The sequence below is a fragment of the Hippopotamus amphibius genome, chromosome 10 (genome assembly GCF_030028045.1).
Source record: "Hippopotamus amphibius kiboko isolate mHipAmp2 chromosome 10, mHipAmp2.hap2, whole genome shotgun sequence".
Taxonomy (NCBI): domain Eukaryota; kingdom Metazoa; phylum Chordata; class Mammalia; order Artiodactyla; family Hippopotamidae; genus Hippopotamus; species Hippopotamus amphibius.
The window spans coordinates 111,577,701-111,590,564 of NC_080195.1; the positions used below are offsets into that span (position 1 = coordinate 111,577,701).

At 43.5% G+C, this 12,864-nt stretch overlaps 2 protein-coding genes across 5 annotated transcripts in view; one reads left to right on the forward strand and one right to left on the reverse strand.

Annotated features, from left to right (window-relative positions):
- Positions 1-1,314: 1,314 nt before the first annotated feature.
- Positions 1,315-8,056, reverse strand: HMGN1 (high mobility group nucleosome binding domain 1). Of its 4 annotated transcripts, none has more exons than XM_057697583.1 (7): positions 7,874-8,056; positions 7,346-7,466; positions 6,982-7,014; positions 6,867-6,896; positions 6,731-6,781; positions 3,798-3,926; positions 1,315-2,167 (listed from the first exon to the last, which is right to left on the reverse strand). In XM_057697583.1, the coding sequence occupies exons 2-7, from the start codon at positions 7,358-7,360 to the stop codon at positions 2,120-2,122; spliced, it is 306 nt and encodes a 101-aa protein (XP_057553566.1). In that variant the 5' UTR covers positions 7,361-7,466; positions 7,874-8,056; the 3' UTR covers positions 1,315-2,119. The 4 variants fall into 4 exon arrangements, with proteins under 4 accessions (XP_057553566.1, XP_057553565.1, XP_057553567.1 ...); XM_057697582.1 differs by having other exon boundaries at positions 7,346-7,469; XM_057697584.1 differs by lacking the exon at positions 6,731-6,781 and having other exon boundaries at positions 7,346-7,469; positions 7,874-8,054.
- The window catches only part of GET1 (guided entry of tail-anchored proteins factor 1), a 30,361-nt gene continuing 24,167 nt past the window's right edge, over positions 6,671-12,864 (forward strand). The window contains exon 1 of the mRNA XM_057697579.1: positions 6,671-6,713. The gene's annotated coding sequence lies outside the window, so the exon portion shown is untranslated. The remainder of the gene's footprint in view (positions 6,714-12,864) is intronic.

The window sequence follows — 12,864 nt, forward strand, 5'->3', positions numbered from 1 at the left end:
AAGTCCCAAGGCAATTTCTTTTACACACTATAAGAAGTCAAAAAAACCTTGCCTGTTGTGCTCTTTATTAGAAAATTAATAAATCTCTTTAAACATATTACTAGCAGTGAATGCAGAATAAGAAAATCTTTGTGACTGTAAACAGTCATCACATTCCTAAGGGTGGGATAGTTGGGTAGTACAAATGAACAGTGAGATGTTACAAGATTAAAATTCATTAGTGTTTTTCCATTGGTTTATTTTTTTTTAGATATCCCTTTAACTGCAACAAATAGTTGCTAGAAATTCTCCTACCAAAAAAAAGTCTCAAGTATCCATACACACAGCAAGAGAAAATGTTTCAGCTCCATTTTAAAATTTGCATAGCCAAACTGACCTACTCTATCAAAACTTAAGACACTACAGGCAAATCTACCTGTACCAGTTTCAGGCCCTCTATGGTGTCATGACCACCAAGAATTTTCCCATTTCCCGTTTGCCAAAGCCCTCCTTTGGAAGTCAGTTCAACCCAATTCAACGTCCTCTACAGTGTACTTTTCTTCCGTAGCCGCACTTCTTTAGATGTCACACCTCATTGCTCTCCGTAAGCTCTGCCTGCTCACACTGGTCATCCCAGGGGTGCTCAGCCCTTGCAGAGTTCTATGATCCCCCAGGACTCGTTTTTGTTTTTCTCGGCTGTGCCAAAATCTGGGACCTCAGTTCCTTGAACAGAGATCAAACCTGTGCCCCCTGCATTGGCAGCACGAAGTCTTAACCACTGGACTGAGAGGGAAGCCCCCCAGGACTCGTTTTTAAAGCATTCTTGCCTCCTACTAATCAAGCCCACAGACAAAATAACATCAAGTGTAGAGAGTTCTGAACTTTGTTCCAAGGCCTCTCCCTCCTTAGTGGTGACCCTGGCAAGGTGCTACCTCTGGCCCCACTTCTGCATTTACACCAAATCAGCACAGGAGTCCAATACCACCTCTAAAGACTATTTAGATGGCTAAACAGAAGGACAATATGCACGAAAGCAAGTCTTGAAAATAATATGCAAATACAAACCTACTAGATCTAGTCCTAGCTCATTCAGTACTTATAAGCTTATTTCATACAAATGAATAATTATGTTATTTTGCTTCAGAGGACAGGGTACTGATTTCCCATTAAACCAACTTAGTCACAAAAATTATCTTCAAAGTACACTGTAGAAATATTATAGAAAAAAATGAAGTACTTCGCTCTCCCAAAATTTTATTAAAACTTGGAAGAACAAATGTGGAAATTATTTAAAATAAAACTTAAACCAGAACTTGATTCATGTGCTTCAAGAAATTCTTTCATAACTGAGATTTTATTGGTTGTTTTGAGGATCAGTACACAGATATTTCAATTTGTACACAATTCTTAACATACGTACCAAAAATCTAAAAAATCATGTAGTTGTGATTCTTTTCTGAAGTTATTCCAGTGACTTTCCAGCTTAAAATTTGGAGGCAAATTTTCCTTAACAGGATATCAAGTACCAATATCTTCAAATATTGATATGCTGTTACATCTGAAGTCCCACTAATTCACAATTTAATATCATATACACTACACACTCCAATTGTCAATCATTCACAGCACATTAACAAAGTTACTAGAAGAACTGGACTACCACAACAAAAGATGTTACAGGGTGCACAAAATTCTGACCAGGAGAGCCGAGATCAAGGAGTGAGCAATTTGCTTTAGGAAACAATTCTACCAAAAACAGAGGAGCAATTTAAAGTGTTCAAGACATTAAATGCACAACTGACTCCAAACTGCCATTTAGTATGCTTCGTATTATAGGATATAAAAGCTAACCCCTCATCTACGGAATGTTAAGCTGACACCCAAGACAATCAAAGCCTCCCATATTCAATATCCCACTATCTTCTGGTTGTACCAAAAAATAAACAACCAGCAAATGATTTCACCTCTTAAAAAAAAGCATTTACACTTAAAAAATGGGATGAGGTGGGATTCCCTCCTTATTTTTAAAAATGTTTCTAGAGCTACTAAAAAACTTGCATTTACAAAATAGTTGATAAAAATATTCCTCTGGATTGTACAAGAAGGGAGACAGGGACCACTGAGGACCAGGTGTGTGATATTAATCCGACTTGGCTTCTTTCTCTCCTGCTTCATCAGAGGCTGGGCTCTGCAAATCAAAAAATAAACCCCAAAGATGTGAATTCTGTGTCACTGCTATGATGTCAGAGACATTTAGCATTTGATACAGTATAAGTTTTACTCATTACAACTATTAAGTGTTAAAAATACATTCAATCCTCATTGTTTGCAGATTCTATATTTGTAAATTCACCAACTCATTAAAATTTATTTGTAACCCCAAATCAATACTCATGGTACTTCCATGGTCATGTGCAGATACAGAGCAGCAGAACATATCAGTCACCTGACACGCACATTCCCTGCTGAGGCCCTTCTGCCTTGTTTCAGCTGTAACACCGTAAACAAAGTGTCTTTTTCACAGTCTATTTTGTGCCACATATTTCACATTTTTTTTGTGCTTCTGGTCAACAATGTTGACTAGATAAGTGTAGTGCTGTCCAGTACTATGTGCAAGAAAGTTGTGGTGTGCCATATGGAGAAAATACATTGGACAGCTTCACTGAGGCATGAGTTATAGAGCTGTTTCTGTTGGCTCTGAGTTCAACATAACTTAATGAAAGCATATATTATGCAGAAACACACATAAAATAAGGTTAGGGTTTGATCTCTTGCTGGAAATGTCACGATGAGAACGTTTGGAGAATCTAACCCCGTCCTTCCACTAGGAGCAACTGTCCAGTATTCAGAGCACCTTACAGAACACAACCACGGTGAATAACAAGAATCAACTGCACTTTGAGAAAAGGGATCAGGATCAGAAGGCCACATTCTCCCCTTACAACTGTATTAGTTATTTTCATCTTAATATTACATAATATTTGATGTGGGGTTAGAATTAGAAATTTGTGACTGCAAATCAGGGAAATAAGCAGTTACTACTTTAAAATCTGAGGTAAAAATATAAAAGTCTAAAAATTAATACAGTACTCTAAGTTATTTATATTTTCTGGTTAGCTAATATGTTAAAAAAAAAAAAAAAAGGCTTGGCTTAAAAAAGTTATTTATCACAACCTTGAAACCCCTTACTTTTTAAGGTAAAACCTCTTCTCAGAGCTTAAAAGGATGAAGATTGAGGACATCAATCTTTCTAATTGCTTAATCCAAGTTACTACTTAATCCTAGCCAAAGGGCTGCTTTTAAGGAAAATAAACCTTCTTCATTAGAAATGACAAATATGACAAATGAAGGGTATTGATTAAAAATGTTTTTTAAAGCAACATCCAGAATATAAAAACCAAACAAAATTATTCACTGTTCTACAGGTAGGTATGGGGGGGGGAACGGACACTAGACCATTTATTTAAAAAAAACCCCTAGGTCATGTGAAAGAAAAATGTGTTATACCATTTAGTAAACTAAATCTTTTTAAAAACTCACACCTAGCAATTAAATTCATGAACCTCATATACAATAAAGATGGTGAACCTGAGTATGAAATTCTGAGTACAACTTTTTGTTCACTCACTTAAAAAAAGAAGCCTTTTACACATATTTTCAAATATCATCTAATTCATAAAAATAATCTGTCCATTCACTTGAGAGTTACTGTACAAAACTTTGTTCAGTATTATACAGGATAAAGACTACCTTATCTGCTACATAAAAATAGTTTATTATCCACTCTTCAAAATTAACAACAGACAAACACTCCTGACCTCCTCGTTTTTAGTTTCTCCGTTTTCTGCAGGTAAGTCTTCTTTAGTCTCTTGGTTAGCCACTTCGGCCTGTTTTCCCTTTGCTCCCCTTTTCCCTTTTGTTTGCACTTTTTTGTCTGAAGATTTATCCTGTGGTAGAATAAGAGTATATTTTAAGTATCAACTCTGCATTTACTAACATTTTCTGACTTGCTAGAGATTGTATCCACTATAGTTGCAATGTTAGGTTGCGTGTCACTTGGAGTTACAGGACACACCTTAAGGTCCACCCCCCAGTAATCAGGACCACACAGCATGCTGAGGAGACCCCTAACAGCACCTGCACACCAAGCCTCACCACACTTACAACCATTAAACCTAAAGCCTCAGCTACATCTTTCTCCACTTCCTCAATCACTTTTTCTAAAGTTCCACACGACAGAACTAATGAAGTGAAGAACCCTTGGCGGAATCTTTTCCCCACTTTAACCCTACCCACACCCGTACTTCTTTTAAGCAGGAACAAGAATCAAATTGTCAGATAACCACTGTCCTGACGAGATGATTACCCTCAATAGTAAGACCATTCACCTGAGAAAAGTACCATGCTATAAAGTCAGGTCGACTATCCTGCTACAGTTAGGCCCCTTGATATCATATAATGAGTAGCTAAAAGGATCAATTTTGAGTTTATCATTTTCATTTAGATGTTTGAAGAATCTGAAAAGCACAGGTATTAGGATAATGATAAAACAGGTTCAAAGGTTAAGACACTTTAAAGTAGCATAAAACAGTATTTTTGAATACCATCCATCAACAGAGAAGGAGAAGCTTAACAAATATTTAATACTTGTTTCCTGCAAGTAGAGAATGTAGTTAAGAGCCAAATTAAGTAAGGTCACCAATGAGCTGTCTAAGACCAAAAACAACTGAAACTTTCATTAAACAGCCACAAAAATACTAAAGTAGATGTTACAACTTCATCACTAAGAGGGGGAAAAAATCAGTGCAGTCTATTCTGTACCCATAGTGGCATTCCATACACGCACAGCATGTCAACTACTAGTAATTCAGTCTCTTTACAATAAATAGTAAATCACCTAAACAAACATATTTGGGACAACACTGCTACATACAGTGCCACCCTGAAGTGCAACACAATCATTTCTGCATTTAAGAATGATTCTTTAATAATCTGATTTCTTTGTATCTCATTAATTTCATAACCACTATCGTGACAACATAAAAATGTAAAACCTTAAAAGTGAGAACAGAATACGCAATTGCCTGGACTGAAATAATACTATTAACAGCTGCAATGCGAGATGAAACAAAATAAATCAACATGTCTGTAGCATGGTAATCAATACATCAAAAAGTTTACTTGCAGTTCAAGCCTTTAAAATGGGATCAATTAATGAAGACAGAAGTATATTATTGAAGTTAAAAGAAGAAAAAAGCTTCTCCCTTTCCCCATCAGTCTTCCTTTGGGAAAACTGAACTGACAGGTTTCTTTCTCAAGGAACACTTACCTGTTGGCCTCTCACTGAGAAGACAAAAAATGTTGATTATATCTGATGTTCCAAACCCAACTGGAGGTGAGAACTGAACTGTTTTCATTAAAAAAAAATTTTAGGGCAGATCAAAATATACACACAGGTAAATAAGGAAAAAAAAAAGTTTAAGACAGGCATAGTATTCCAGCCAATCGGTTTCTTTAAAAAGGCAAATAATAAAAGACGTGTAATAATAGTACACTGTTCAAGCAGACACTGCAACAAGATCCACTATTTTCCCCACCTTCATGAAGTTTCCCGAGTACTCTTATTTCTCGTACACAATTATCCTATTATTTTCTGGTGTGAGAAATTCCAAGTTGACATACTGCGCCTATACCTTCCTTGAATCCTCATAAAAAAGGTCATGAAAACAGAACTTAGTATTGAAAAAGTGAGATTTTTAAACTCAGCTCTGTAAAATGTTTAAATAAAGAGATGAAAAAAATTTTGATTATGCAGTATTTAGCTTTCAGATACATTTTTAGAAAACGGGTGATGACGATAAGGATTTTGGGGAGAGAAAACTTCTAATGGCTAACTCTCACTTAAGTTTTGAGTAAAATGAAATTAATCACACCATGAATTTCCCCTGAAGAACAAGGAAGGGCTTTACAGAGGGTGGTTATCAATGCTGGGCCCAAAAACAAAGTTACACATGATATGCACATATTTAGCTTTTCCAACTGAAGTTTTCAAACGTACACATATCCAACAACTACCCCAAATCCGGCAATGCTAATAAAGCAATCACGAATCTACACCAGAGAAACAACCTTCAGACTACACTATAACTAACTCTAAAAATATTAGGATAAAATAATTTAGTGAACTCCTGCACATACAACTGTAAATAAACGTTCAGAAGACTGTTAGTCATGCTCTCAGAGAACACAGCTCTTGATCTACCTCTGCACGTAAGATATGACCCCTTATCCCGCCTTGAGAACCTTACATGCAAAAACTCACACATTCCCATTCTGGCCTCAGTCCTTGCTTTGGTGACATCGCCAAAACAGGAAGTACAAGCATGCAACCAACAGGGAACCGCTAACCAACACATACACAACACAATGGATTTCCCTGATAAATGACAAACACTCGTCAATATTTTTAGCCGTCTTAAGTTCCCCAAATTCTGCAGCAGCATGAATGGGACACATTATATCCCCGTAAGCCGGGACGACGACGACATTTACTGTATTTTTACCCAGACCAGGAAAGGCACTGTCCACTACAGTTATTACAACATCTCCAACTTTTTAGGAAACGATGACGTCAAACCGTCGATGATTCTGAGATTCTCAAAGTCAAGATCTCAGTCTCCGGCAACGCGCGAGGGCAGCGCTGCAGCGTTTCCAAGACTCCACGGTCGCTTAAGGTGAGTTTGAAACCTACCTTTCCCGCCGCCTTTTTTGGCTTCGTCTCCACTTTTGCGGGAGCCGGTTTCTGAAAAGCAAAGGTAGCACTGAGCTTCTCCCCCGGGTACCCTCCCACGGAAAAAAAAAAAGGGTAGGACGCTCGCTTTACTTACAGCTGACAACCTCGCCGATCTCCTCTTGGGCTTTGGGAGAAAAAAAGGAGAATGAGCAACGAACACGGGGTGCGGCGCAAACCGAACCCACCCCGGGAGGGGAGCGCGGCCTTACCTCCTCCTTTGCCGCCCCCTCAGCGGAGCTGACCTGCGGGAGGAAGCAGACGGCGAGTGGGCGCAGCGCGCAAACAAAAGTGCCCGCGCGCCCCGCGCCCGCCCTCGAGAACAATGCCCGGCCGCGTGACGTCACCGGCTTCCCGCCGCCGCGTTCGAATCTCCCACCCGGCGCCGCGGGCCGCCGAACGTTCCAGAACGGCGCGCCTGGGCCCGCCGCGCGCCCGCCCGCCTGCCCGTCCGCCGCAGGTGCGGACGCCTCCCGGGCCCAGCACCGCCGAGGACGCGACGGGCCTGGGCCTCGCGGGGCGCCGGGGCCGGCCGGGCGGCGGAGGGGGCGTGTGCGGGCCGCGGCCGCCGCTCACCTTCCTCTTGGGCATCGTGGCGGCGGGGCGGGCGCGTGCCGGGTGCCTGCGGGCCGCGGCGCGCCGAGAGCCTTCGCGGAGCTGGGCTGTCTGGCCGCTGCCGCTCCTCCCGCCGCCCGAGCTGCTGGGACCCGCGGCGGGGGCGGTGGGAGAACCGGATGGAACCGGATTGGGAGCCCGCCCCCTCCTCCCCCCGCGTCCCCCGGCCGCGGGCTCCCCCTCCCCGCCGGCCGGGCCGCCCCCCGCCCCCGCCCATTGGCTGCGGGGCCCACCGCGCCGCGGCCCGCGCCCCGCATAGGTGAGGCGGGCCGTCACTCGACCACTGCGCCCCGCCCCCGCTCTTGGCGCCCCCACCCGCCCGCCGTCTCGCGGGGCCCCAGACCCAGGCGAGGGGGCGGGGCCCCACAGGCCGCTCTCGCCTCACGGTAGTTTGTTTGAAGCGGAGCCGCAAAGTGCGGTCTGCGCGCCGATTGGCGGAGGCCCATCACGTGGTCGACGACTAAGCCCACCCACAACCCTCTTGGTTACCTGGGGGCCCGTCCGCGCCGTGGAAGCTCGGAGGGTAGGGTCTCTCCCCTCTAGGGTCAGTTGGGTCGGAAGGTTTATAGTCTCACAGACTGGGCAGGGAGAGACTACGGGTTCAAGTACGAACCAATTTCTCCCACCTCAGTCAGTAAGAAAGGCTATCGTATAGCTCTCCAGTCCCGCCGGCCTGCGGGACGCGGGCCCTAGTGCGCAGGCGCGGGAAGGGAGGTCGTGGGAAGGAAAGCCGGCGCGGGCACGCGCGGGGCGCCACTGCGCAGGCGCGGGTCTTGGCGACCGCCCAGAGCTCGCGGCATGGCTGTCCTGCTGGGTTGCTCCGGGTTCGGTCCCTTTGCAGCTTAAGTCATCCGCTCCTTGCGGGGCCGGGGGTGCTGGCCGTTCGTCTCAGGAACCTAGTGGGCGCCTTAGTGCCGGCCGCAGGACGCGGACACACTCTCAGAGCTCCTCGCCCGTCCAGCTCCCGCCTGCTTCTATACTACTTGCTCACCTAAGCACCTTTCTGAGGTGGAAAAGAGCTTCAGGCGGGGGGTCTGAGCTGGGGACCCCGGAACCAGTGAGGTCCCATGTTACCCAGTTCCTTTAATGAATAAGAAAGCTTTCAAAGGACCGACTGAGTTGAGTTACTGCAGGAAAAGTTTTTAATCGGAAAATCCTCAGCTGGAATTCGTGGAGAGGAAGAAACACTGCAGTACTTGGAGTCCGAAAAGTTGAAAGCAGACTAAATGTCCACCATTTGAAAGGCCCCGATGAAGTATGACAGCTTCATAGAGTGGGGTAAATGAGCTACTGCAGGGAGAATGAGGCCGCGGTTTACCGAAGAAGTGAATTTTGAAAACCACTCATCAGACTCTTAACTCCTAATCAGTAACTCTAGTGCCTTCCCTTCTCATTCAAGAATGCCTTGGACTTCCCTGGTGGTCCAGTGTTAGACTCCGCAGTGCTTTCACTGCAGGAGGCGCAGGTTGGATCCCTATTGGAGGAACTAAGATCCCACATGGAAAAAGATAAGAAGTCTTAGGAGTGGCTTCCATAGTCCTTTGCCATCTGGCCCACTTCAGACGGTTTTCACCGCTGTTCACCTTCCCAGCCTCAAGTAGGCCGGGCAGCCCCTGCCTGGGGTCTTGTCGCCTTCCTTTCTCTCTGCCTGAGTGTTTCAAGCGCTGGGTCAGACCAGTGCGGCTGTCTTCCTCACCTCCTTTGGGTCTTTGCACAAATGTCACTGTGTCATTGACGCCTTTCCTGACCTTTCGGTTTAGGATTGCAACTCCCCATCTCCAGGTCTCTGCACAGCATGTATTGAGACTAAATAGCTGTTTGAGTAAAAAGTCGTTCCTTGTGTATATCAGGAAGATGCTCAAGGACGTGGTGCCAGTGATTGCCTTTGGGGAGAATAATTGGGGGGAGTAGGGTAAGATGAAAATGGATCCTTTTCTCTCTCTCTCTCTCTCTTTTTTGACAATAAGACTAATTTTTTTCTTTTCTTCTCCTTGAGATCCATTCTGGCAATCCTATCCCTCTCTAATATAATCAGTCTCCACCTTTTCAGTTTCTTCCTTTCACGTAACCTTGCATATTTTCTTTATGGCTCTTATCACATTCTGTAATTGCTTTATGTGTTTAGTTATTTGCTGCCTGTCTCCCTCACAGGAGTAAGAGTTCCATGAGGGTAGCAACCCTATTAATCTTGATACCACTTTGTCCCCAGAACCTATTACATGTTTGTTGAATTAGTAAGTTTTTTGAATTGAAGTATAGTTGGTTTACAATGTTGTGTTAGTTTCAGGTGTACAGCACAGTGATTCAGTTATACGTGTGTGTGTGTATGTATATTCTTTTTCAGATGCTTTTCCCTTATAGGTTGTTACTTTTTCTTTTTTTTTCCCCCTCCTATTTGCATTAAAAAATAATAATATCAGAGAGTCTCCAAGTTTGTGGCACAAACACATACTGAGCACCTTCTCTGTGCCAGTCGTGATAGGCCCTGGGGTAGAGAGACTGAAGACAGGACACTATCCCAAGGACTTGGGTGGTAGTTTAGTGGAGACAATAAAGTGCATAAATTGGCCTGGCCTAGTAAGGGAAAGGGGAAGCTGTAGGCAGGGAACAGCACATCCCAAGGCATGCAGACTTAGTAGAACGTGAATGCTGTCCAGAGCCCTCAGAATGGCAGAGATGGACATGTGTACAATGGAAAGTGAAGATGAAAGAGGCAGAAAAAAGAAGAGCAGCCTGCAGAAAGGATTTGATGCCAGACTAAGGGGTTTGGCCGTTATCCAATTAGTGGGAGACATTGCAAGTGTTTTTTTTGTTTGTTTTGTTTTGTATTGTTTTTTTGGCCGAGAGGCTTGTGAGATCTTAGTTCCCTGACCAGGGATTGAATGTGGGCCTCGGCAGTGAGAACTCAGAGTCCTAACCACTGGACTGCCAGGGAATCCTGCAAGGTCTTAAGTGAATGATGTGCTGAGATCGCAACCTCATAGAGATCTTTCTCCCATGAGAATTGAAGATGCATTAGGCCAGAGGTGAGAGACTGGTGGCTTACAGGTGTTTGCTTTGGTCAGGATTTTTTAAAAGTTGCCAAAACAAGCATGTGGAGCAACCAGAACATAGTAGCAAAACAGTATTTTTTTAAATAAATTTATTTATTTATTTATGTATTTACTATTGGCTGTGTTGAGTCTTTGTTGCTGCACACAGGCTTTCTCTAGTTGTGGTGGGTGGGGGCTCCTCGTTGTGGTGGCTTCTCTTGTTGCAGAACATGGGCTCTAGGCGTGTGGGCTTCAGTAGTTGTGGCACACAGGCTTTAGAGTGCAGACTCAGTAGTTGTGGAGCATGGGCTTAGTTGCTCCGAGGCATGTGGAGTCTTCCTGGGGGAGGAATTGAACCCATGTCCTCTGCATTGGCAGGCAGATTCTTAACCACTGCACCACCTAGGAAGTCCCCAAACTTAGTATTTTTAAAAAGCTAAGCAAACACTCTGTGACTCAGTAAATCCACTCCTAGAAACAACACACTAAACGAAAATGCTTACGTCTGTCCACAAGAAGCCATGAAATAGGATATTCATAACTGAACTTTTTTTAGGCCCAAACTGGCAGCAGCTTAAATTCCCACTAACAGGAGAATAGATGAATAAATGGAAAAGTACGAGCAATGAGAAACAGCTGTCGGCAACTCCTCACAAGAGGTGGATGAATCTCACAAGCACTGTGTTGAGGGAAGCATGCCAGACGGCAGGACTGTGTGATCCCCTCGCACACTGTGCAAAGGCGGGCACAGCGAATCTAGTCTGTCTGAAGTCAGGATAGTAGTGGGGGTGGGCGGAAGGCTGATGATGGGAAGAGAGGGTTTTAGGGAGCTGGGCATCTTCTATTTCTTGATCTGGGTGTTACTCGTACTGTTGTGTTTGCCTTGTGAATATTCAGTGAGCTGTGCACTTATGTATACGTTTCTGGATAGATATCAGCAGTAAAGTTTTAAAGATTTCTTTGTTGGCAACATGTTGACATCAGATGATCTCACATACAAATTGAGCTCTTTGACTTCTCCTGGCCTCCTTTGTGTGTGCATTCCACAGGCTGCACTTGACCTTCTAATTTGTAAGGAGGCTTCCTTTCTCTAGTGTGCCAGTCCTGTTGATTTTTTCTCACCTGTGTCTTCTGCTGAGCCTCTGAAGGCATTTTAGTTTGAGATGCCTGTGTGAAAGCATGCATAATCATAGATGCCACCTTTTATGTTTCTGTTTATTTTTGGAAGAAATATTTCTGTGGCTCAAAATTCCAGAAGTGCAAAATGATTTACAGAGAAGTCTCCATTTTACTTCTGTTCCCCCAGATGTCTGGTTCTCTCCAGGAGGAGCCAGTACTGCTGCTTCTTCCAGACATATTTTATGCACGTACAAGCAAATATGTATGTGTGTATATATTTTTTTCTTCCCTTTTCTCATTTTTCACACTGTTTGGCACCTTGCATTTTTCACTTAATGGAGTTAGTTTCCTATGGGTACTTATAAGATTCCTCCTTCTTTTTATTGCTGCATTGTTGCCCACTGTTTAGATGTGCCAAACATTGTAAAACCAATTCTTTGTAAAAAAAAATAAATTTATTTATTTATGGCTGTGTTGGGTCTTCATTGCTGTGTGTGGGCTTTCTCTAGTCGCGACAAGCAGGGGCTTCTCTTCCTTGTGATGTGAGGGCTTCTCATTGCAGTGGCTTCCCTTGTTGCGGAGCACGGGCTCTAGGCACACAGGCTTCAGTAGTTGTGGCTCATGGGCTTCATTGCTCTGTGGCATGTGGGATCATCCCGGACCAGGGCTTGAACCCGTGTCCCCTGCATTGGCAGGTGGATTCTTAAGCACTGCGCCACCAGGGAAGTCCCTAAAACCAACTATCTATTGACTGGACTTTTCAAATTGTGCCCAGTCTTTCTTTTGTTCCCACAGAGGATGCTGCAATGAATAACCACATATGTACACATCATGTGGCACATTGTATAAAACAAGAAAATGTTCCTGCAAGCCCTAGTACTGACTTAAATTATTTCTATTATGAAGTTCACTTACATCTTCCAACACTTAAGGTTGGAATGTTTAACACTGAGAGGTTTGAAACAACTAGAAAATTAAAATTAACTTTTGAATTAAAAAATCTCTACAAAACCAATAAAATTTAAACCAACATTAACATGAAGAATGAGTTTTGCTAAAGGCAAACTGCTGCATGCCTATGGTGTATGGCCCATATGATCTCTGTGGAGATTGTTCTGGTACCTCGTGTGTACAATGGACAAGCCATCATTCATTCAGCCCTTTGTAATGTGTCTTAGGTCTCATGTGATCTAGATACACTATTTCTGAATTAAAAGCATCTTTTTTTTTAAATTTTATTTATTATTTTTTGGGGGGTACACCTAGTTCAATCTGTTTTTATACACGTATCCCTGTATTCCCTCCCTTCCTCGACTCCCCCACACCCTC